General features: G+C 41.0%; 1 protein-coding gene across 1 annotated transcript in view; it reads right to left on the bottom strand.

Annotated features, from left to right (window-relative positions):
- Window positions 1-12376: 12376 nt before the first annotated feature.
- Oprm1 (opioid receptor mu 1) overlaps window positions 12377-26583 on the bottom strand; it is a 47073-nt gene continuing 32866 nt past the window's right edge. Inside the window, exon 3 of the mRNA XM_051164440.1 lies at window positions 12377-12803. Within this exon, the coding sequence (XP_051020397.1) occupies window positions 12765-12803 (39 nt within the window). The 3' untranslated portion in view covers window positions 12377-12764. The remainder of the gene's footprint in view (window positions 12804-26583) is intronic.

Here is a 26583-nt window from a genome sequence, read left to right as displayed (position 1 = left end):
TTAAGTGACATAACTATATTTTATATTATACATGCAGACAGTTCTATATGCACACATGCATTTGTTTATCTCTCCAGTAAAGGATTTGTATTCAGAAAATATGAAGAACTATGAGCCAACTGAGCATAATAAAAATATAATAAAGAATAGATAAAACATTTATATAGGCATATCTAAAAAAGAAGTACCCAAATGTTTTTAAGAAATTATAAGATACTCATAATTTCTTTTAAAAACGAAAGTCACTGTATATCGTTACATATCACCGAGGACTAAAATTGTCTTTGAAAAAAACCTGACTATATTAGGTGTGTACCTGAATAGAGAGCACCAGAGCTCTCCCAGATTTCAAGAAGAAAAGGAAAATTAGTACAGTCACTTTAGAGAACCACTTTGAAATTAATTATCCACAGCATTGTGTACCCTGAGATATACACCTATGATTTCTGAGGAAAGTAGGGCTTCCAATGCCATGTTCCTGAAATACTTACTAAGCCCCAAAGTTCTTGTCAAGTACAAGACAATGAGAGCAGGCCAAGACTAGAATGTGCACATAAAGTCAACCTGTGCCCCGCCTCCCCCCCCCCCCAACCAAGAATCAGGGCATCAGCATTGTTGTCTACAAAGGCAATATGCTTTTCTATATCTATGTGTGGCCATCTGCTCCTTGGAAGCAGGTGATATCAGGACCAAGCGAGCTTAGGCAGTCTAGCTTATAATACACAGTCTAGCTTATAATACTCCTTGCCTTGTAGTAAACAGTTCAGAAGGAGCATTGTGAGGAAGATAAGTGCTTTTGACATGCAAGCCACCACTGGTGAACTTTCCAAGGTGTGCCATTGGGCCACACACAGTCTTTATGTACCCTCTGAAAAGCAGCGGTGTCGGCTCACGCCCATACTGTGCAGGATATTTGATCACACTGTGAATGCGGAGATTGTGTTGTTTACTGGAGAAACCTGTTTCTAGTTGTGGCGTGACTCATCCTTAGCACATACCTTTAATCCAAGAGCTTTTTGCGTGATTTAAATTAGATCATCCACAGATCAAGAAGCCAGTGGACAGGGAGTGAAGACAGGAAAAAACACAAGAGTAAGAGGAAGTCAGGAGGATTGACAGAGAGATGCACAGCAAACAGAAGGGAGAAACTTTGAGTCTGAGGGTTTTGGAGATGGAGTTGGGAAAGAGATTTCTTTCTGGGAAGTTGGCTGAGGAGGGAGGACAGCTGGGTGCTTTCTCTGCCTCTCTGAGCTAGCAGGCTGTCACCCCAGCACCTGGCTCCTGAGTCATTACTGGGTGATTTTTGTTAAAAACAACAGCATACCTCAGGGTTCATCCTCTTTAGTAAGTTTCTTTTTTTTTTATTCCACATCATGTCTCGGTGTATTGCGTTCAATTTCCTGCAGCCTGTCTCACATGATGGATATAACAGTCCTCGGGAAGATGGGGTCTCATGCGAACCAGCTGTGCATATATACAGGGATTGCCTAGATGTCAACTGTGGTGTATTTTCTCTAGGCATGACGGCCCTTGGAGGTCATGGGGCAGGATTTGTCTTTAACTGTTAGGGGATGCTAGGAAAGCCACTCAGGGTCGGGTGGCAGAATAAGAATACTGGAAGTGTGTGTCAGGCAGTTGTATCTCAGTGGTGGCCTGGAGGACTCACAGAGGAAAGTCTAACAGTCTCTGCAAACAAGAAATCTGAAGTCACCCAGATTTTGAAGTAGTTTTTTTCCTTACTAAATGTTTTAGCGTGGTGAGATGTCTTCACACAGAAAATGATGCCCAGCCACTAAATGTGCTCTCTATTTCACCTGTTGAAATCCTTATTTCTTATGAAGAAAAAAAAAGGAAGAAGAAAAAAAGACTTTCATTACTTATTGTGCATCAGTAGTTTATTTTTGAAAATAATAATTGTGTTAGAAATGAGTTTAGAGATTTGTATTTTTTCACCATGTAGTTTACAGCAGAGAGATGTTGCTTCTGTTTTGCTGTTTGACTTGTTTGACAATTCCAGCTAATGAAACTATACTTGTTGAGATTTGAGGCTACTTTGGTTCTAAAATTAGAAATTGTCAAGGCAAAAGGGCTACTTTTTTCATTCCCTTTGAATTACTTACTAATATTGTTTTTTAAAAAATTACTAAATTAATTAATACACTGTTAGTATAATCCTTTAGCCTAAGCCTACATTACAACATTTTTCTGGAGAATATTAAATATATTATTTGTGTGTGTATGTATGTGTGAGTGTGTGTGTAAGTGTGCAAATATGTATATGTTTGCCTGTATGTGTGTGAATGTGTATGTAAGTGTGTATGTGTGTGTGTACATGTTTTCATGAATGTGTGTGTGGGCAGATAATTCATGCAATGGAGATCAGAAGTTAAATTGGCCATAATTCCTCAGCTGCTGTCTATATTGTTTTCTGAGGTGGAGGTCTCTTACTAGGACCTGGAGCTCATGGATTAGAGTGGGATGACCAGCCATCCATCTGCGGAGATCTGCTTGTTTTCACCTCCCTAACTCTGTGATTGCAAGTGCATGCCACCGTATTTGGCTTTTATTTATTTATTTTAACATGGGTGCTGGAGAGTGAACTCGGGTCTTCATGGGACTATTAACTTCAGACGGACTAGTTATCATTTGAGAATAAAAAAAAAAAAGACATAAAAAGACATGAATTGTATTTGCTTTTATTTGTTATTTTATTTATTAGTCATATATAATCATACATTACATGCAAGAAGTCACAATACAGCCCAAAATGTTTATGGATTCTGGCATATAATCAGTAACACAGTGCAAGAGCTTACATGTTGTTTTTACGCACAGCTATTATAAACAGTCGAATAGCAATGCTGCAAGAAAGACTTCAGCAATGTTCCCAGTGCTCTATGGACTAGCCAACCCTGATCTGTGTAGGAGCCAGTGTGACGCATCAGATCATTTTTAGAAAAAGCTACATTTGACCATTTTATCCTACCTGGAAATGTACACAATGTATAAAATGATAACTCTGTCTTCTCTGCACGGGAGGGTGCTTATTTTTGTAATGATAGCATTATTGTAGGGCCAACGTACTACTGTAAACAAATAACCAATGCATGAAAGGAAGGACTCTCAGGATGGGACGCTGTGTGCCTTTGAGCATTCCTTTGTGAAGCATCATAACAAACCATGTGAGCATGTCTCTGGCAGGGACAAAGAGGTAAAACACAGGTTTCCAGAAAAATATTTTTGAAAGGCGAAAAGTGTGTTTGTGTGTGAATGTGTGAGTGTGTGTGTGTGTGAGTATGTGTGTGTATATAAGTGCATGTTTGTGTGTGAATGTGTGTGTTATGTGTGTGAGTGTGAATGTGAGTGTGTGTGTGTGTGTGTGTGTGTGTGTGTGTGTGTGTGTGTGTTGCTGATGGTGGGGAGGCTGTTAAAAACAGCTCAACTCAGCAGCACGCTGTGCTCATTGCTGTGCCCATGGATTTCACACACAGTTTTGGAAGATATGATTATTGTTTCATTTACATGGACACAAAATCTGCGAAGCATGAACTACGCCAGTCTTATTTTGTGTGCTACCTTCTGGCATTCCCCATACATTAAAATGTCCTCTTGTCTCAGGAGCTGACCTCATATACTGAGCAGCTGGATCCATGATTCACTCCACCCCTGGATTTTCGGGGGTCTTCTCTCATACCCCAGAATGTGAGGAAGAGATGAACAGGTGGAGGGCTCGGTGTCTTTATTAGAGTAGGCTCAACATTGTGGTTCAAAGAAGGACTCTTCTGCCTCCAATTCTACAGCTGGAGAGAAATGCAGCTCCCAGGCAATGATCTACTTAAAATATTTGTGCCTAACTACATGAGAATCTAATCAGATTCATTACTATATTTTGATTTTTTTTCTCTGCTGAAACATTATGGGTTATTTTTAAGCACTGTCATTGGTTATCAGAACGTCAGACATAATTAAAACTATGACGTGCATCTTTTTTTTTTCTAGCAGAAATTATCTTTGAATATAAAGGATGCATCATCAGTGTTTTAGAAAATTTAATGACAAGTAACATGCGTTATGTTTAAACTTACACTTTTCCTTAAAAAAGCAAAGCAAAACAGAACTTGTTTATTTGTTACATTTGATAGAAGTTGTTCAATGTATTTTTAGAAAGCTCAATTTGCAAACTTGTTTTTCATGTAGCATAATGAGATGAAAACAGGACCACTTCACACTTTAAATTATAACTATTAATTAGGTAAGAAGCCCAGGGAATGTATTGCCAAGTGGAAATTGTCATTTCATCTTTGCTTCTAATTAAATTAAAATACCAGCACCTACCTGTTTATATATATATATATATACACACACACACACACACATATGTATATATATATTCCTTTTATATTGGTAGATGTGTTCCTATAAAAAGGCATACAGAATTCAAAATAATAGGATTGATATAATTTTGATCTCTATAATTGCCATGTTATGGGGATAGACTAATAGTTCTCGGTTCCCATTGAACTAATGAAAATTGATACATTCATAGAACTGTGTTCAGGGCTGAAATGTTGATGGCAGGAACATAAGATTCTAAAGCGTAACATGGGACTCTATGGGTTCAGACTCCACAGTGCTTCATGAGCTGAACTGACAGCTCACTCGGAGATGATAGAGTGGCTGAAACAAGAAAGGTTAGGCGCAAGCATATGCTAAGCTTCCTTTTAAGTGTCTTTCCGGAGTTAAACCTACCCCCTCCCCCACCCCCACCCCCGCATTAGCAGGTAACCTATTGACTCTGCAGCTTCCACTAAGGAGCTGATTCCCTGATAAACTATACCGAGTGCTTTCCATTCTGATCACTGTTGCCGAGTACTTCCCAAAGTCTCATGTGGTGATGATGATGATGGAGGTGATGGTGGTGGGGATGCTGATGATGTATACAAGTCTTGGGGAGTCTTGGCAATTTGAAAGCACCCTTAAAATACAAAGACCCTGTTTGTTAACAGACGGGTCTATTAAGTCAGCAATTAAAAAAAAAAAAAAGATAACCAACCCCCCCCCCAAAAAAAAAAAAAACAAACAAAAAACCCTCAGCCACACAAGGGTCGTTGTATTTTTGAGAGGCTGCAAAGCTTTTCTAGATCATGTGGGAGGACATGTGATCATTAGTCATGAGGCCTTCTAATATACTTCAATGTTAAATAGAGAGATTTTTCCAATTGAATGTGGACATTTTTGAGCAATAAAATTTGCATTTAAGAGACTCATTGGCATTTTAGTTTTTGCAACTGATCTGCTTTAAGTGTACACTAGAATCCAAGTTGTATTTCTGTGTGGGAATCACCAACATTATATGATGTGGGCATCGTGTTGACTTGCTTCTAGGTGTAAAAAGACAGAAGTAGCTTTCAGCTCCTCAGCTCCTGTACATGACAGAGTCAAACCGACTTTCGCACATGGAGCTAATCTGACATTACTTTCCTAATTTTTTTTTCCCTGCAGAGATATCAGAATACTGACCAAGTACGAGCCAGGAAGATCGCATCTCATTTACAGTTTATGTCAGAAACAGCCCAGCCATTCCCTGGCAATTCCTGCTTGCTGGTTTTCTTTCTTTCTCCCCCTCAGTTCGCTAGGTGTTCTCAGTTCTCTGCGTGTTGTCTGTGGTTGCTGGCTTCCAGCTGTCTCTGAGAAGCCATGCCAGTTAGAACATTGCCAGCAGGATGTTTCCTCTATCTTCAGAATCAATAAGAAAACATCAGCCTAATTGATCTCTGAATTGTTTACTGAAAGCTTCAGTCTTGCCATGAGAAAAAAAATCAGCGATTTAAAAGAGATATTCAAATTTTTATATGTACAGTGCCACACTAAGACCAATGGGTGGTCCCAGCACCTAGATATTACTGGACTTTGTTGTATTGAACATTATAGGGGGTGGAGCATCCACTACAAGGAGTTATTTTGTTTAATTTCATACATAGATTATTTAAATATTTGACTACAAGGAAGGCATTCATTATAAAGGTGACCAGACATATGTTATTGGGATTAATATTATTTCCATTTGATTCCTACAACAAATGGATAGTTTATTAAAAAAAAAAAAAAAAAAAAGAAAACAACTTGGTAGGGTTAACTCATGCCTATAATTCCAGGCAAGGAGGCTGAGGCAGAAGGATCACCAAGAGTTCAAGGTCAGCCTAGGATACACTGTGAGTGTTAGAATAACCTGGAATACAGAGTGAGACCCAATTTCACGAAACAAAACAGAACAAAACCTCTCCCAAACAAAAGAAACAGTGAACAAAACCCAAAAAACAAAATCTAAAGTTACTGACAGTTCTTCTGGTTAAACCAGATTTTTTTTAAAAACTTTTTTTATTTTACCTAATTCATATCTAAGTGGAGTGGTTGAGACACAGACACAAAGGGGGTTTTGATGACGCTTTCCAGTTTACTATCTGCAGTGCTGAGATGATAAATCCCTAAAGTAACCCGGTCCTTGAATCTAGTTGATATGGATCCAGTAGTTTGCATGGGGAGAAGCGGCTGAGTAGGAGGCCTTGTGGACGCTCTCTATTCTCTTGAGAAATAAAGACCCAGAATTTCCATAAAGCAAATGAGTTATGAGTTCATACAGCCCCGGGCAGCAGCAGCAGCAGCTCCCCACAGGGTAAGAGCAGGGGTGAGCCTGGGGGCAGATGGGAACAAATTGTATCATCGTTAAAGAGAATAAGAAGAGGCCCTTGTTATGTGCTGGTTTCCCATGCAGAGCCCTGCAGAGGCAGGAGCAAGCATGCGCAATCAGGCTTGTCACCTGCCAAGATTCAGGGCAAGAAGAAGCTGATCCGGTTCTTGGTTGGTAGGATGACATCGGACGGTTAGAAGCTAGACGGTTCTATACTCAAAATGCGAGAGCACAGAGAGCCATTGGTAGATGTGGAGAAGTAGGGGGTGGGAAGTGGGCGGGATTGGCCAGCCAACCAATCAGCGTGTGAGCTCAGTAAGAAGTGCTAACATAGGGCATTAGCCTGTCCAGGACAGAAGGCAGAGGGGCAACTGGTGCTCTTCGTTCTAAGGCGAATGTATCTGTGCAATGACAGGTGTTTGAGGCGAGAGTGAAAGGGCCTGGACAGAAGAGGTTAGCAACAGTGACAAGCAACATATCCCCCAGGCAGAAAACAAGAAGCATGTTTAGCCATGGACTCAAACTTCTTAGAAAGTAGGCTAACAAGGTTCGAGGCTTCACAAACGCTTAGTCGGCCACTTTGTCCTCATTTGCTCTCTCAACAGGACCTTTTCTCCTTTGCAAGTGCCAGGTAGAATCTAAGAGGATAGAAAGTCCACTCATTTTAAAGGCTAGATGGAGTCTGATGCCCAGGAAAGGTCAAGCCACACGTGCTATTCCAACAGACTCACATACTACATCCCAACACTGTGCTTTGAAAAGAAAACCAGTGCAAATGGCAAATACTTGTTTGAGGACAGTACAAATGTCACTCAAGATCCATGGGCTCACCTCTTCCTGAAGATGTCTGGAGGCTGTGGACTGACCACCTGCACTGAGCTTTCCCATGGACCCCTGGCCACCCAGCGAAACCTATCTAGGCACTTGTGGCCTGGAGGAGCTATGCACTGAGTTGGAGACTTGGCTGTTTGGCAGCCACACCAACGAACAGTGATACTGTCCCTGTCCCAGAATCACAAAGTATGTTAGCAAACCAGGTGGCCATCTCCCAAGGAAGCCAGGACATGGAGAACATCAGACACTGGATTCAAGCATTGTGAGGTATTAGGGATGCTTCTGTCCTCCTTGGAATGGAAAAAAAATCCCACCTTGAGCTCTCGGAGAAATCACAAGCCCAAAGTTAAGCAAACATAACTTCTGCTTTGTCTCTGGTATGTATTAATTAAAATGGCTTTAACTAGTGTAGATTACTCAGGTCACCGTGGCTGTTCCATGTTGTGTGGCTTTGTTCAGTTCCAAACAGAATTTGTAGGGAACTTGCCTCTGCCTTTATTTCTGTCCTCGCTCTTTTTGTATCTTCCTTTGGTGTATGCTATTTTTTTTTTTTTTTTAACTTTTCCATTTGGCACTTGGTGACTGTGTATGCATGGAAAATTTCCCAACATTAGTCGATAATGCCAATTAAATAAAACATTTCCATGTTTGAAGCAAAACAACAGACGTTTCTTTCAAGAGGCTTGAAAGGAAACGGGGTACCACAGCCTGCTTTTGAGATTCTGTTCCTTTTGAAAATCAAGCTGCAGGGTGGCGAGAAGAAACTTGTAGATAAAATTTAAACTCTCTTTTCCAGAAAAATATTTTTGGCTGCTAACTCTCTCTATTATGGTGCCTGTGACAATGTTGAGATAAAAATGTGCCTCCTCTCCCCCAAAAGGCTTCTGTGCACAAAGGAGATGTGCATTTTCTACGTCACAGTTGCATATACTGCTGAGAACCTAATGTTATTAGAAGGATTTTCAGCAAATTTTAGATTTCACAAGCATGACTGTGCTGTGAGAAATGAACTGTATTTGACGCAGGATACAAATCCGGATGGCAGCAACTCATTGAGAAAAACCGACAACTTCTTTGTGAGAGCGAACTAATGTTATTATTCTTTCAAAACCAGAAATGATAAAATATCCTTCGATTGTTATAAATAAGTCTGTGTTCATGTTGAAACATAATAGGGATTTTCAGATTAACACTGGAAGGGTTAGACAAACAAAGGCGTGGCATGGTGTTTGTATTGTACCAACTGAGTTTTTTTTTCCCTCCCTTCTTCCAGGTGTGTGCAATGGCACACACCTGCCAATGCAGGAGGATGCAAAGTTCAAGGTCAGCTGGGGTTTCATAGTGAGTTGTAGCCCGGGCTGCAAAGCAAGAGCCTGTCTTGGCCATAAGTGTGAACAAAGAAAGGAAAAGAGAGAAGGTGAAGTGGGCTGAGGCTGTAACCTGCCAGGTGATATCCAATCAATACCAAATACGTTGGAAAATACTGAAGGGAAATATACCCATCCATAAAAGTAGTTATATGTAAGCTGCTTCGAGACCCTGGGCACATATTCTGAGAGAGAGAGAGAGAGAGAGAGAGAGAGAGAGAGAGAGAGAGAGAGAGAGAGAGAGAGAGAAATCTTTCAGCATTCTTTTCATTACTCACTTAATGTAGGTTTAATAACAGATTCTTCCAAATCACTTTGTACTTCCTATGAGCATGACTTGACCCCTTCATTAAAACCTGCACTTGTGGCTATATTTAAATTTCACACAGAGGAAGGCAGGATGGGCACCGCTTTCTCCAGCTGTGTCCAACCAATATCCCATGGGCCCGCCCACTTTCTATAGTCCCAATCCTAAACTTCAGTCATCTGCATGTTTTTAATGTGTAGTTAGACCACATTCATTCTAGTTACATTATGAAATGCCATGGCTTTCCACGATGACATCTGAACAGCTTTCCACACTGTACACAAGAAGTCGTTGGCACCTGGGATCGTTACTTTCTGAACAGGGGGCCCTCCCAGAATTCTGGAACTTTTTATGAGAGTGGAGAGCAAAGACTGTAGGATGAAATTCAATCATCTCTGACATAACTGTCACAAACTTTGGCCCTTCCATGTGCTCCTGCCTTGTCTTAGTGGTCAGAGGCCTTAGAGACAGTCTGTTCTGTGAGTCGTCTCAAATGAAGGAGAGAAAATGTTATCCCAAAGGTCGCTCTCTATATGTTGACCTTTGGATATTTATTTATCTCAAAGCCCTAAGCTACCTATAGTGACTGTTTTATTTTTCAACATTGATTCCATTTATAATAAAAAACAGTACATTGCAGACAAAAATTATTTTTTAAAAGACATTGTATCATTTACTCCTGATCATAACCCAAAAAACGTTGCTGTTATTGTCTACCCTTTCAATGAGATGGGAGATAGGAGGAGACCTTAAATAAGTCACATGAAAACAAAACAAAACAAACAAACAAACAAAATCCCCAAACAAAAACACACATTCAGAGACGTATCTATTTGGCCATCAAATTAAAACTTTTGAGTGTCCCTTCTAAACTCTTACTCAATGTCATGAAACGAAGCCACGTCCAGAATATTGAAGCAAAGACTGTAGAACAAAAGTATGATCCAGTTCCTTCTGGGTCTTCCCTCTCTTCACTCTTTCCCTAACTGAGTCCCATCCCCCTGCCTCCTTCCCTTCTAGAGCTTGGTTGGAGAGTAGGACCTGGCAGGCACCTAACGGAGGCTAAAAGCAGAAAGAAAATGGAGTCTGGAGGACATGGCCCTGAGCCTCAGATGCAGTAAAACAGAGCTTCCATAGTGACATTTAAAGTTCAAACCTCCCGCTTCATATCCATAGCCTCCATTTCTGGGGTACCCAAATTAATAGTAATGAAGAAGAAGCTTCATTTGTGAAGGTGCTGGTGAGTCGGAAGGAAGAGCAAGAACAACCTCATCTTCTTTACCTTCAGGTTGCTGTGGAAAATTACTCCTCCAGTCTGAGGGCTCTCACATCTCTCTGTGTGCCTCTGAGTTGCGAGTAAGTTACAGCACGCAGGCATTGAAAGTGGTCTTCCATGAAAAATACTGGCAATGCCTTCCTGCATTTAGAATGTATTTTTAAAACAAACCCTTTCATTGTGTGGTCTTTGTGGAGTCTAAGAGACAATATGGAAGAGCCTTGTGCACACATATATGATATTTGTAGAAAGAAAAAACAACAGTAACAACAACAACAACAACAACAACAACAACAACAACACAAAACTTGGATCAAATCTTACATCAAGGCCAAAATGCTCTCAGCCACATGCCAGATAATTCACACCAGTGGGTCATCACACAGAAATAGTGACAGCTCAGAAAAGAATCCCAAAGAGCAGAAACAATACTGTGCTATCCCGTGAGACCATTTGTGTCAAAAGACACACAGGAAGCAAGAGTGTCTATCCTCAGAACTTACATACACATGCTTCATTCTCCCTAATGAATCTCATCAGCTTTATCCATTTTAAAAGCCTAGATCTTTTAAAGATTTTGGTTTAAATACTTTGATCAGAAAATGTAAAAGCTGCAACGCAATGCCTGTCTATTCTGGGATGTGTTGTCTGAGAAATGGAGAGTAGAGGCATCATTGAAAGGAATCATTAAAACACTTATCTTGGGTTTTTTTCCCTTCTCTAATGGATGCATTGCCAGGTCCATGTAGTTATAGCCAATCATATCTGAGACAGTACATTCAGTCATTCTGATCTATGACAGCTGCCTTCCAGAAGCATGGCCTTTGGATATCTGGGGTGTATTTGTGTCTTGCTAGACAGATAAAGGGATGCACATTTTATGGTTGTATTTGCTGGCTATTTGCACTCTCTGGAACCTTTGTAAGGGGACCAGGGCCCTTGTTTTCTACTCCCATCTCCATAGACGATGGCAAAAGACTTGACTTGTGTCATCAGTGCTGACAAAGGCTCGAAGTGGAGAACTCCTTTGCATGCATGGGCCATCTGACTTGGCCACTCTTCCAGATCTAAAAATGGGAGGTTGCCAACTCTCAACTGTGTGTCATGTTGAAGAAAAGTAGTCAGAGAAGACTCTAAGAAGCCACATTGAAGACTGACATGGTGTCAATGAAATCTTGATATTTAGCCAAGATAAAACTAGACCAAGACAATGATTATGACATTGCATGGATGCAAGCCTTCAGGGAAAGAGGTTTGGGGTATTGTTAATATTTCGTGTTCAGTTAACTACATAGGGTTAAAAACCCATTACATGTATTTCTATATGGTTGTGTCTGCCCTGTGATTATGTTTATTGGGTCCATATTTTAAAAACGCTTAAACTTCCCTGGCAGCCAACAAAAACATCTGTTATTTTATCATGCTGACTCAGGAGACATCAGAGAAGATAATACAATAATACACAAGAGAGCACTCAGTGTGGAGAAATTACTGAAAAATGAAGAGAGCAGAATTCTTGGCTTCCCGCTCAGACAGCATGATGAGGTCATTGGGTGACTTCGTGAACTTGGCTTGTGAGCTCTTACAGGACAGCAAGGGACATGGGAAGCTCCCCCCACCCCCAGCCCCTTCCATCCAGCATCATAACTCCCAGGAATTTCTTTCTGTCTGAGAACACCCTTTCTTCAGTTGACACTGTGTTTTTAATGCCTTTCATTTGCATTATGGAGCACGGAAGGAACGTGCTGTGTTCTTTCAAACAATACAAAACCATGCAACAGAGGTGCCCCTGATGGCTTAACTAGATGATAACTTCAAGGTGAACAGTATGGGTTGAAATTAATGTATTCCCTCACAAAATACTAAAAAACGCTGGAGCTTTCCATAGAAGGTGACTGGGTCAGAGGTAGCGTTTACTTGATGCATTTCTAGAGTGAGTTTTAACAATTGACGGGTTTTCTTTGATGAGGTCCTAAGTATTTGCTTGAAAATAAAAGTTCTACATACAGAAGGGTCACCTTCTATGATGCCCCTAATTCACATACCATGGAGTATTGTGGTCCAGGATGTTTCTTGTGGTTCTGTACACGAGCTGGATTCAGTAGTGCTGTATGGTCTCTTCCTTCTGATCGCTTGATACAGTATGGGTGTGTCTCACATGCAGAGTGAAGTAGCCTCTGAATGATGCAGGATCAGGAGGTTTCCTAGGAAAGCAGAGCCTCCTACACACCTTGATTCCAAGGAGATGGTGTCCTCTAAGCTTAGCGAGGGTCTGGATGGTATGGGACCCAGTTAGGGCAGCGGAGCAGTTTCTGCTTCCAGATTTTCTAGCTGAAAGGAGAGAAAGAGCAAGGGCAGTGAGTACTAGGGGTTGGTAAGAGAACACACTTGAGATTGTTTTTCGGATAATAGAACTGCGCCAAATGTTGTTCTGTGCATCTTCATTAAGTTCTCAGGCACTAATTAATACTTTAGTTATCACGAATGTGGGTCATTATAAATATGTTTTTACATACATTATTCATTATAACAATGGGTTTTAAAAAATATTTATTTTTCTTTAGATAGAATTTTACTCAGTAGCCCAGGCTGAGCTTAAACTTGAGATCCTTCTGCCTCAGCTTCTTTGCTGCTAGGACTGCAGAAACGTGCCATTTTGGCAGACCTTAGAAAATCTATTTTAAGCTGGGCATGGCGGCATATGCCTCTAATGCCAGCACTTGGGGAGGCAGAGGCAGGCAGATCTCTGTGAGTTGGAGGCCAGCCTGGTTTACAAAAATGAGTCCAGGATAGTCAGGGCTACACAGGGAAACTGTTTCCAAAAACAAAACAAAAGCAAACAACCAAGCAACCAGAAAATACATTTTTTTTCCTTTCCAGTTAAAACCAATGATTGGACCAAAATCTCAAAAAAAAAAAAAAAAAAAAAAAAAAAAAAAAGGATGACTTTCTTTTACAGTTTATTTCTAGACAAAAACGTTTTTATTTCACTTCTAATTCTTAAAGTTTCTTTCTGTTTTTCTCTGAAGCAGCAGGTGTGGAGCCATTGCCATTGAGTGCCCACTGTGTAGCATGCACACTGAGCAGTAACATGAAGTCTGTCCAGGTGTGTGAGAAAGTAGTGTGGTGGTTTTAAATAAGCTAAGAGGATTATGAGACTGGAACGTCTTGCAACGAGGCAACTTGTTGTTTTCCCTGTTGTTGTAACTAGTGAGGCATGAGGGTATGAGGTATGAGGCATGGTAAGTATAAACAGTTGCAAGGGTTTTTATAAAAATTAACATATTTGAGTAAGTTTCAAACTTCAGGAAAGGCATAAGAATTGGATGGTACAAAAGGTGCTTGTTTGCTGGCTTCACAGACCCTACCTGTAACAGTCATCCCACTGGCTTTCTCTCCGTTTGTCTCTTTCACACATATGTATATATACATGTATATACACACATTCATACACATTGTATGTTTTTAACCATTTAATGCCACAGCAGTATGTACTTCCTAAGAACAAAGTTCATATCAGACTGACATCATCATCAGGAGGGGCATGCCATCATAGGCCAGAAAAGTCACTGAACATCTGTGCTGATTGTGCCAGAATACAGCCTTCCTTGAGCTGACAGTCTCTGTGACTTGTCACACAGGCAGCTGACACGACACGGGCAGGCACAACTCTGACCATCGTGTCAGTGCTTGCTCTTGGAAGAGGCCTGGTTATTGCTCCCTCAGGTGCTGACACTTTGACTTTCTGTCTGTCAACTGTGACAGAACCACTGTGTGTGTAGCTGCCACCTGGTCTCCTTGTATTACCCTGTGGATTCATGGGTGGAAGAAGTGGCTCCAACAAGCTCACGGTCTGTTGTTTCTTTTAAAAAAAATAAATTAATTTATTTATTGAACATGAGTGCTTTATCTGCAGAAGAGGGCATCAGATCACATTATAGATGGTTGTGAGCTACCATGTGGTTGCTGGGACTTGAAGTCAAGACCTCTGGAAGAGCAGGCGATGCTCTTAACCACTGAGCCATCTCTCCAGCCCTGGTCTGTTGTTTCTTATGCTGCAATGAATGGAGTCTTTTTTATCTCCTTGCTACACTCTGTGGAGTTACTGTAGCTAAGTCATCTCCTCTGGAGTCCTGTTACTTTTTGCTATCTTCTAAGAAGTTGGGATTCAGCATCCAAGCAGTATAAAATTCAAGACGTGGTGGCACACACATTTAAGCCCAGCAATCGGAAGGCAGAGGCAGGGGAATCCATGTGAATTTGAGGCCAGCCTGGTCTATAAAGCGAGTCCAGGACAGCCAAGGCTACACACAGAGAAACCCTGTCTCGAAAACAAAACAAAACAAAAAGATAGACAAGGAGCTTTTAAAACAGAGAAAAGCAAAAGCTCATGGTCTGTGCTCAGGCATATTTGGAAATTTTCTGTGGTTGGTAGAAGTGCGGTGTAAGAGGAGACAATGAATGCTCTACCTCTGTTCCACCTCTAGATAAAAACGAGTTGCCCTAATGTATGGAGGCTGATGAGAGAGAGAGGTAAAATCTAACAAGTGTTTATAGTTGCCACCAGGGAGGACATATTATGGATCTCATCAGGGAAACAGATCTAAGCCACTACTAAGAACATCTGAAGGGCAGCATGTCCCCAGAGAGAGTGTCATGGTATAAGCTGTAGTGACAGGGAAAGGAAGGGGCAATAGGAATGCTTTGACTGACAGGATGTGTACTGTGAGCCGTTGGCTCTCCATTATTGTGAGGATGGTCAGGGAAAGCTTATGCTTTTATACGGCCAGCAGTAGTCCACAGATCACCTCACAGGAGAACTTGTATCATAGGAGAGTGACAGTTGTCATCGACAGACTCCCATCCCACAATGAGCATGACTCTTCTGAATTTCTATTTTAATCACTACCCGTGACGAACATGGGAAGGCTTCTCTGAAGCTATGATTCCATGGAGAAGCTATTCAAAATCTGAGGACTGATATTGCTTTGAACTTCCTCTGTGATGAAGGAAAGACCCTCCCTCCCAAGGAGTATAACTACAAAGCTAATAAAATTTCCCTCTCTCTGCAAAGTCAATGCCCTCATACAGCCGTTCTTGCTGGGAGATTTCACACGACAGTGTGCCCAAGAGAATGGCACTACTCTCTAAGTCATGCGACACCCCTGAAATCTAAAACAGAGCTCAGGGTGGCAAAACCCAACCCCTTCCTAAACCACCCAAGGCAAGCCAGGCATGCACATGAGGAATAGGATGCCCTGAGAAGATTTGATTTGGCCAATAGCCAGAGATACCCAGTCCAAATGTTGTGTCATGAGGCCCATGCTCTGAAAAAAAGATGATTCTCATCGGTGAAATCCTTGCCTCTGGTGGACATGGTTCTTTTGTGTAGATCACCAGAAGTGCTTGGAAACCATGCTTGGCTGTCTTAGTGCAGTTGTTTCTTATATTTTTGGCTGTGAGCCTAGCCTTTAACCACTGAGCCATCTCTCAGCCCCAGTTGCTTCTTTGTAGCCTTTCTGGCCTCACTTTGCTTGATCAGAGGACTCAGTCCATGATTACAATAGGGCTAGGTGGGAGGGGCTGGGGGTGAATATGACATTTTACCCCTCTTTGCAATATGCCTGATCACTAAGCACTGGGTTCTCTTGTAGGGCCAGGGTCATGCATTTAATTGAACAGGCTTTTAATAATACTATAGGACATGGAGTAACTGTGAACATGAATGAGGCTGTTTGGAGCCCTTGCTATGGACTGCTGTCTCTTTTTCTACTGATAACTGACACACTTGTTTCGTGAAGGCTTAAGATATTCAAAGCGGGCGATTTTTCTGTTCTGTAAAGACCGTTTGTAGAGAGATGACTGTGGGATATATGTGAGGAGATCACACTCATCTTTTTGGTTCTCCTCTGTTTTAAAGGGAAACACATCTGGAATTCTAGGAGGGGACTAGGAAATCACAGCCTTGATGAAAGGATCCTAACACAAGAAAACTAATGAAAAAAAAAAAGCAGCATCTCAGTATAATCACTCTGGCTGGCTGGTGACAGAAAGCTCATGGGATCTGGAGACTTAGAGTTAGTGGGATGGTCGCTGGCCAAATCCAGCTCAGGTGACAGCACTGGCTGCTCCAGTCTATGGCCTGCAGTTCTGGGCACTGTGAATGCAACTGACTATGATGGCACATGTTGTGCCATGCTGGACTCCTGTGTTACTTACTGTTTTAATGCCAAGAAGAGTGCAAGCATGCACACGCAAATGCTAGTGTGTGTGCGTGCGTGCGTGTGTGTGTGTGTGTGTGTGTGTGTGTGTGTGTGTGTGTGTGTGTGTTATGAGTACATTGGCACAGGTGATTACAGAAGTTAAAGGCATTGAATGCCCCTGGAGCTGGGTTACAGACAATTGTGAGTCATTCCACGTGGGTGTGCTTGGAACTGAACTTAGGTCCTCTGCAAGAGCAATTCAGCCCTCTCTCCAGCCCCTGGAGTACTGTTTGGACTCTCCTGCTATATACCACCAGCTGGGAAAATCCAAACGCAGGCCACCCCTGTTTTTCTGAAAGCTGGTCTGACATTATTACATTGAAGATTTTATGTTCTCAGTCTTCAATAAATGGTCTTGGGAAGCTCATTCAGGTTGAAAACCTTAGAAAAAATATGGTCCAATCCCAGAGACAACAATGAAAATGTTTTCCACCCTTGGCTAGCCACTTGCAGAACAAAGGAAACCTGGCCCTGAGTGGGACTACTCAGGTGTTATCAGTGCAGCCATTCTGGTGAATTCAATGGGAGTTTCATCAAATTTGGCTGGCCATGTAAGCAGCAGGTGGCATTGGAGGCTATCCCCATAGATTGGCCAGAAGCTCCCTTTGAGTTACAGATCTCTGAGAAGAGAGTCAGCCTCTGACCAGAGACACCTCATGGGATTCTAAGCCCACAGAAGCTGACCTCCTGACACTAACCATTGGTAGAAGGAAGAGCTCAGACCCTGGAGGCATAGGGAGGCCATAATAACACTCCGGTTCTCCTACAGCTTCAGTCTGGCGGAGCAAACTCATGACTCACCGGAAGTCAACAGCAATCTCTCAGCTGTGCTATTGCTATCGCTGCCTGTACCACCTCTGTCCACCTGCTGCGTGAGCTGAAGAGCTGTTGCCAGGCTGGCCCTAAATTATCTTACTCTACCAGATGCTCGGGGAGACATCTCTAGACAGCGATTCCCCTTGCACACGAACTCACAGAGAGGCAGCCCTGGTAGTTAGTTACGCTCAGGAGTATTCTTATGCTTTTTATTGATACCTAAGTGACCTTGGGTTATGTAATGTATATGATCCAGACTACAGGCACCGGGTGACTGTGCCATCTAGTTTAACCAAACCAACGTAACAGCAATCTAAATCAAGCTTATCAGTGAAGTCTGACAGATGTGACCTGCCCCACTCTGTTGAATGTTTCTATGAAAGACAGAAAGGCACACATGGTTTATGTCCAAGGCCAGAATTGCTCCTGGGCTTATTAATTTTTGTGTGTATGCCCATGCATGCAGGAGCCAGATCAATATATCAATTCCTTTAATTGTTCTCCATCTTACTTTTGAGACATGGTTGGTCTCCCATTGATTCCTAAGCTCACTGATTTGATTTAGCTGGCTGGCAGTGAACCTGAGAGATCCTCCTGTTCTGTTTCCCACCCCCATCGCTAGGACTTCAGACACACCCTGCTGGGCCTCTTTTTTTTTTTTTTTTTACATGGGAACTGGGATCCAAACTCAGGGACTCACGTTGGTCTAGCAAGCACTACATGCACTAAGCCATCTCCCCAGACACAAGCTCAGTTTTAACGACCTACCATCAGTGGCAATGGCACACTCTGTGGATATTTTCTTTAATGAAGCCCCAGGTAGAACATATATATCAAGTGAACATATGGCTTCCTGCTTCCGTATTGCACCGTGAAGACTGCCCCTGGCATCAGGGTTCAGATTTTAGAGACAGCTCAGAAATCTATCTTTCACTCCGTGGTCTCTAGCCAACAAGATGACATCAGCAGGTCAGTCTGTATTCTCTGATGGTAGATGGATCTCTGATCAGCCTTAACCCATAGTCTGGCTGAACATGGTGGAGGGTTGATATGGCTCGCCAATGCTTTTGTTCTTGGATTAGTACCCACAGCATGCTGGTGTAATGTATGCAGACTTTGAGCAAGGAATCTAAGTGGGTTTCTGTAATCAGATTTATTAATCTTCTCTGGGACTTAACTGCATCTGTCTGTTGTTGTGTAGTTGCGTGGTTAAGCTCAGTGCCACACACCAACCTCATCCCGTTGATGACATTCTATCGACAGTAGTTCTAATCAAGTGTTGAGTGAAGTAATCAGGGAATGATTCGGTCTGAGCATTTGCAAATATCTAATCTCAGTTGTTGATTGGATAGTTTAACCATGTGAGCATGCCTGGCTAAGAAGATGGCAGATTGGCAGGCATATTTGGGGATGATGAACCCTAAGCAGCTCCGCCTATCCTTGCTTGCTGAGCGAGGCTGCAGACCCTATTGGCCCTAAGTTGCTTCTACTGCTAGTCTGCTTAGGACTCCCACTGTCCAACCACATGAGGACCACAATGGGACTGCTTTGTGGTGCCTGTCCTTAGGGAAGGGAGATAAGACTATTTTTGCTATGAAACATATGGGGGCCTTTTGCTCTGGGTTCCCAAGCTATTGTGTGGCAATGGTCTGGTCTCACTGTGTTGTGCTGTGAGATACAGGGCAAGGGAACTGTGTTACCATGCTGCTGGCTCTGCTGTTTTCTCGACTCCCCTGTGTCTATTTTTGTCATCTTTGGGTCTGTAATGAGCTCTTGCTGAGCCACCAGCATCAGAACTCGATACCTGAGCTTTTTTCCTGACAAGAAGGATAGTGCAGTCACACACGTCCATGCACTTGGCAGTTGACATTAGATTCTATATATGCATAACTACATAGCTAAAATTCTGTAATGTAAGTTTTCCTTTCATAGCAATTTTTAAACTCTAACTTTTCCAGGAAGTCAACAAAAAGAAAAATCCTCTTTAGGATGTTTTATTCTATAAAAATAAAATGTTTGAAAAGCTTTTAAGCTTCAAGGTGAAGCCTATTTAAGGAATTTTCATTCTTCTCCATGTAAAGATTGAAATATTTCCTGTAGTTTTAGAGCTGGAGAAAATTTAAGAGATTAAAAAAAAAAGAGAGAGAGACTTTGTTAATCTACACAAGAAAATACACTCTTGAGAAGTGAAGGGATGTACCCATGTGTATTGGGTGAAAACATTGATTTATTGTTTTGATTTTTGCATCCCCCCTTCTGCCCTTCCACTTTCTCCTCCCTATGTGCAAAGCTTTCTAAACTTGCAGCTGAAGCCAGTAACTGAATTGGGTACATAGGAAGCTGATCAGTGTTTGCCTGTAATAGACTTCAAAAACCCCATTCATTAGAGAAATCATAAAAACAGAGTCACACAAAAACCATTTGGAGTCCATGAGTCATAGGCAAAGATCTCAGTGTTCCTAAGTAACGGGAACGCATCCTTTCTTCCAAGCCTCATTGCCCGAATCAGGCATAGTGGGATTTCTACTTATTCTTGATTATAACAGTTCAGGCCTACATCTGACACGGGGACAAGAAAGCTGCATATAGTATTTCTGAAGCACACTGATCAGACGATTATGTGAAGAACATTCTAGTCTACGAGAGAAGTTTATGCATGATGCATTTTTCATCTTAATTCTCCGGATTCACTGTCACTAGTGCTCAGCCCCTCTTGGGTCTAATGCAGCACTGGCAAGAAACTGTCTGTCTGCCTACCTATCTGTCTGTCTGTCTGTCTTTGTCTCTCTCTGTCTCTGTCTCTCTCTGTGTATAAGAATATGTGCACACGTATGTAGAGCTTAGAGGACAACCTTGGGTGTCATTCCTCAGATGCTGTTCACTGTTGTTTTGAGGCAGAGTCTCTCTCTCAGTGACCCTGAAGTCAACCAATTAGGTCAGAGTGGATGGCCAGTGATTTCTAGGGATGCAACTGTCTCTACCTGTCCGGAGTGCACACCATTATTTCCAGCTGTTTTGCATGGGTTCTGGGGTCTGAACTCAGCTCTCCATGCTCGCAAGGTAAGCACATTACCAAGTAAGTAACAGCCCCTGTTACACAATTTCTAATAGTCAGTGGTACAGATAAAAATGTAACAACATTTTTTTACCAAGTGTGGCAGCTGTTTCCTCCTGCTTTTAATGTGGAATGATTTTCTGCCATCGAAGAAAGCTTAAGTGATTATGGTTTCTGTTTACTGAGAGGGTCTAGCCCCAGAGTCTGGATGACTCAATCAACACAGTTCTAATTCCAGGGCCGACTTGGTCAGTGAACTTCCGGTTGTGAAGAGGGTCCTTCGACAACCACCAGCACAGAAGGAACGTACTCACATGAGTGGTTGTCAGTGGGGTTGGCACTGTAATCCAGGGACCCTAGTTTCCATGCTTGCATTTGCTGTATGGTGATAAAATATCTTTGGCATGCCTCTCCCAGTTTTCAGTATGTGCCTTTTCAAAATAAATCTATTTTCTGTAAAGATGTTGCATTCAAAACAAAAGAACGTGTCACTTATAAGCCTTAACTCTTAGCAACATGCAATTTAATTAGATAAAAACATATCCTAAGGCTACACAGACTGTCTTCCCCATAATTATAGCCAGAAAGCGGTAGGCTTCAAAACAAAGCAAAACAAAATTGAAAACCCAAACAAAGAAGAACCTGCTCTGCTTCCAGGGAAACAAAGTTGTAGGATTTTGCCTGTATATGGGTGTATTTAGGACACATCGAAATGCATGGGGATGAGAGTTTAACAGCCAACTATAGACTTCCGGTGAACATCTGGAATTCTGAGACATCACTGTTTATTTTCATGAAACATTGATCTGCAGATGGATTTGCAGCTTCAGGCAATGTGGCCTATAGTGGGCTTGCCAAGCCTGAGAGTGTGAGGTGCTCGTCTGTGGAATGTTCACGTTCGGATGCTTCTACATCTGAAATAAGCTACATCCTTTCTATTGAGCTTTAGTACTCCTTTTATTTATTTATTTTATGGATGATATTAACAGTTCACTATAACAGTGTTCTATGAGAACCCGAGAGAAGCAGAAAAACACCATCGTAATTAGACAGGAATTCCCTTTGGTGCCCTAATTATCAAGGCTTCACTGATAGTTAAGTGTCTCTTGAAATGTAGGCAAAATGCACACCTCTCAGCATTAGAAACTTCTAGAAACAAGGAAATAACAGAACCTCAAAACTTAGAAACATTTTTTCTAAACTCAACAAATTGTACATATGAATTAGTTATACTTTTTGCCTGTCAATAACACTCAATAGAAGATATATATGGTATATGCATTATTATATCACGACCCATAGCCAGATTACAACTTCTATCCAGCACCAGTATTTAGTCTCTTTTTTCATCATTTTGCCATAAGCAGCATTTGCATACTGATTCAAGTCCTCACTTGGGATAGGTTTCATTGGTCCAGGTTAGTGGGCACATAAAATAGAATAACTATAATCAAATATAGCTGCAACTATATTTCTAACATTGTTAGAAAGCTCTTATTTGGATCTACAAATTACTCATTCAAGGTTCTATACAAAGAAAATTGGTTGGTATCTATATATTTTTTAAAAAAGATTTATTCATTTATTGTATATGAGTGCTCTAAATCTGCATGTACACCTGCAGGTCAGAAGAGGGCATCAGATTCCAGTATAGTTGTTGTGAGCTACCCAGTGGTTGCTATGAATTGAACTCAGAACCACTGGAAGAAGCAGACAGTGCTCTTACCCACTGAGTCATATCTCCAGCCCAGTATCTACATGTTAATCAGCTATCCTTTACTTATTTTTGTTTTTATTAATTAATTAATTAATTAATTTTACATCTCAATCACAGCCCTCCTCTCTCAGTCCCACCCTCACATACCCCTCCCCCACTCCCTCTTCTCTGAGAGAAGGAGCCCCCCCCATCATGGGTACCAACCCACTTTAAGGGTTGTATGGAAATACTCTCCCTGTGATTTTCCTCTTGTCTTTATTGAGGGGCTCTACTGGATAAAGGCAGGTCATTGCCTACACCCTCTAAGCATGTGGAACCACCAGGACCTCAGAAGCCATGCCTTTTCTATGTAACTACATGAAGATATTCGAACTCCTTCCATCATCTTGATTATTCCATCAATGAAGTGTGAGGTCGCCTGTGTGAGGCTAATCTTTCTTTAGTCCCAGGCACTAGACTGTCTTTGTAATCTACGCAACATGGTTTAAGTGCCTTGGGTCACATTGCTGGTCATGAAAGAAAATCTCTAGAAGGTCTTAAAATATCTACTCTCCCACTCATTTTGTTTCTGTAATTGAATCTTTGGACTACAGTCTTTCTCTAGTAACCTCTATGTTTCTTGTTTTCTATTCTAGTGCTCAGGAAACCTTGTCTAATCAGTTGGGTTATTCACATCATTTCTCTACTGATTGAGGCTCCTAAGAATACAATGAGATGAAATTTTATAAAGCTATGTCATGACATCATTAAATTTAGATCAGAACCAAACACAGTGTAGGGTTATAGAGATTGGTAGAGGTTTTCAAATCTACCTAAAGCACCGGCTATTGAGTTCACCCAGTTGTGCCATCCAGCACCAGTATTTAGTCTCTTTTTTTCATCATTTTGCCATAAGCAGGCACCGGCTTCTCTCTCAGGGACCTAGGTTCTGGGACAAGGTACCTACATAGACCAGAGATTCTTCTCAACCTCTGTGACTTATGTCTTGGGGTTATGATTTATTTTCTATGAGTTGTACTTCATCCTTAAGACCTCTCAAGACTTTGCTATCTCTAGGAAATTAGCCCCGACTCAGGCTTTTCCAGCACCAAGGACAGCTTCCCCTTGATTGGCTTAATTCTTTCTGAATAATGATTAAGGCTGCAGGCCATTTTCTCTGAAAGAGAAGCTCAAAGTCATACTAAGCCTCCAGGATCTGAGCGAGACTGTATTTAGCAATATTTAGGGCCTTAGAATAAAAGGCATTTTAGCTGGAATCTCAAGGAAGAAAATGCAACAAGAAAGATATTTTTATCTGTCGGTTGTAACAGGGATTAAACAGTTGATTCATTGTCAAATGCATAGAAGTCTTATCCCATTTTATATTTATTAATCCTATAGTTTGTGAATTGGATATTTTGTTGTCAAAATATTTAAGACAAAACTATTTTTCATGATGAAGAGGTTCTTATTTCTCCATGTCATCTTCCATAAACTCCACTAGACTGTCCCCCTTTTCAGCATAATGAGGAGTTACCTGTTTCTTTTGTTTTGAAGAAACTTCCTAAAACTCAGGGATATTTAAGTTTTCTTTTCAAATCAAAAGACAGCAGATGCTCCCTCTTTTACAATGAAATATTTTCTTCATCATTATGAAGACTTGATAATGTGGGAAAGGTAGGCATAACCTAGGTGGTAATTTCCACACATTTCTAGCATTCCTGAGATTTCCAGTATGTGCATGGAAAACAGAACGATTGGCAGAAGTAGCGAATTTGGAGGATAAATATGTCCTGTAGATTAGCCTTTCTACTTTCATTCTCTTTCTCTCCTTACCCACTATTGCCTCCTTGCTTCCTTCCTGTAGACAAATGACCCAAATTATTTTTACGTTCATTCTTGCACTTAAGCGTCATTATTTCAAACTGTGACGATGCTTTCATCTTGTGTCCCGCTGTCAATTACACAAAGCCAATTTATCAGGCAACCACATTGGGCTGGTAACCTGTTACTGCAGTTCTAGAAGGTCTGATGCCATCTTCTGGCCTCTGTAGGTATAGCACTCACATACACTGACATTCACACACATGTACACATAATTTTAAATATCTCCAAAATAGTAAATTTCAATAAATGACAATATTTTCATTAAAAGTGGCCATGAAATAAGAATTTGCCACTTCAGAATAGCCAAGTAAGATAACATCTAGTTTAAAAATAGTTCTAAAAGAGAAATAATTGCTAAGTGTTAAGAGTTATCTACAATATTAGGAAACGCACAAGAAAATTAGATATTAGCACTATCAGTTCATCTAATCTTTAGAACTTTCCTTGTCAAAAGAAAAATACATATCAAAATTACCATAAAACAAAACTAAGAGAGCCAGGAATTAAGTAACATTGATTGACATCCTGGATCATAAAACCAATTATGATTTGAGTTAATTCTTAGCTACTGCATTTTAATATGACACTGGAGAAATTCTTCCATAAAGATTGTTGCTCACATTATATAGATTATAGTTTATACTGCATATGATGAAATAATATATGCTTATCTAGTTATAAACAGTTGAGTAAGTATTATTAAAGCCAAATGTATAAATAAGCATATTTCTAATTAAATAATATTTTACCTTTATTATAAAAATCAAGCCAATGCCTGATCTTTAAAATCAAGTACGTCACTCTCAAAAACTGCATTCTTTTTTTTGGTAAGACATCGGTATTATAAACTGATGGAACATACTAGTTCTGTTATCTGTGATAGACCATCCATGTGTGCCTACATAACTCTAATTGCAGGCATACATAAAGATGCCCATTCACCACACACACAGAAACACACACACACACATACACACACACACACACACATACACTCACACACACTCACACACACACGGTGCTTCAACCATTTTTCTTTTGAACCAAAGACCTAAAAGAAAATTCATTTTTGTCTCATTCACAAAGAACGCATTAATGTGGTCCAGTGCTATAATTTTGTGAGCTATTCTCATTTGGAGCTTTTGTTATGGAGTTGAAACCATTTCTTTCCCAAATTAGCTCTCCACAGATGTCTTATTAAAAAAAAACACGGATCCAGTTTTTGAGAGTGAGGAAGTTGATTTTAAAGATCAGGCGTTTGCTTTTCCTTCTCTGGGGAGATTGTAGTTTTTCAACTTATTCAAATGTGAGCATCTCTTTGTTTTTTGGCCTGTTTCCTGGACTGAGATGCTAAGAAAGTGCTTTCAAAATGACAGTCAGAGGGTTTGGGAATTGCCTTGACATGCTAATGAGAAAAAAATCAATATGATGTTTTTACTGCTATCACACGACCTAACACTATAAGGGTCATTGATAAAAGTGAATGCTTGTTTTCAAAAATAACTATATTATTTTGTAAATCTTGTGTTTGCATTTGGTGAGAACAATGTAGAGCTTTCTCATCAAAAATGGCAGTAATTAAAGGACGAGTTACTGTTTATTTACTGTGTGTGCATAGACGTGCGTGTTCTATGAATGCATGTATGTGGGTATGTATATGTGTGTGTGTGTATGTGTGTGTATTTGTGTGTGTATAGGCCAGTGGTAAAAGTCAGATATCTTTCTCTATTTCTAACTTATATTTCAGGATAGGGCCTCTCACTCAACTGGGAGTTTGCTTGTTTCAGCTCCTCTGGCTGGCCAGCAAACTCTGGCGATCTGCCTGCCTCTCTACCCATAGTGCTAAGATTACAGGTGTGCCACATAACCTGGACCTTTAAGTGGGTGTTAGGGATTCAGGTTCAGAACCTCATGCTTCTGCAGGAAGCACTTTGCCCACTATTTAAAATTTTTGGGATAGCGTTTTATTTGAAAATGTGAATTCTTGCCCCTCACAATAAGCCACCATCCCTTCAAGGATATCTTTATTTTCTGGAGTTCACTATAATGGCTGAGAATCTCTGGCTATGACCATACCACACTCACTGAAAGAGGTATAATATTGGGGTGGGCAGAGGAGAACAGCTCCAAAGTATTCTTAAAACCGGTGCTGGTTGTCTAGAGTCTGTCTGTTACTGATTACTGGATGTTGTGTAACCATTTTACCTCCAGGAACATTTGCTCTCTCATGCTTATTCATCAAAGATGTTATGGGAGAAAGATTTGCTAGGCCACACAAAATCACCTTTTGGTTTGTCTGCTGGTACAGGAAAGTGTCATAGCATTCTGATGTGGTTACCATTGCTGTATTTAGGTACTACCCAAGCTGTCCTAACAGAGTCACCCTCCCCTTCC

Source organism: Acomys russatus, chromosome 21 (assembly GCF_903995435.1).
Source record: "Acomys russatus chromosome 21, mAcoRus1.1, whole genome shotgun sequence".
NCBI classification, from domain to species: Eukaryota; Metazoa; Chordata; class Mammalia; order Rodentia; family Muridae; genus Acomys; species Acomys russatus.
Note: the sequence above shows the minus strand (reverse complement) of the source record. Positions and strands in the feature narration are given on the sequence as shown.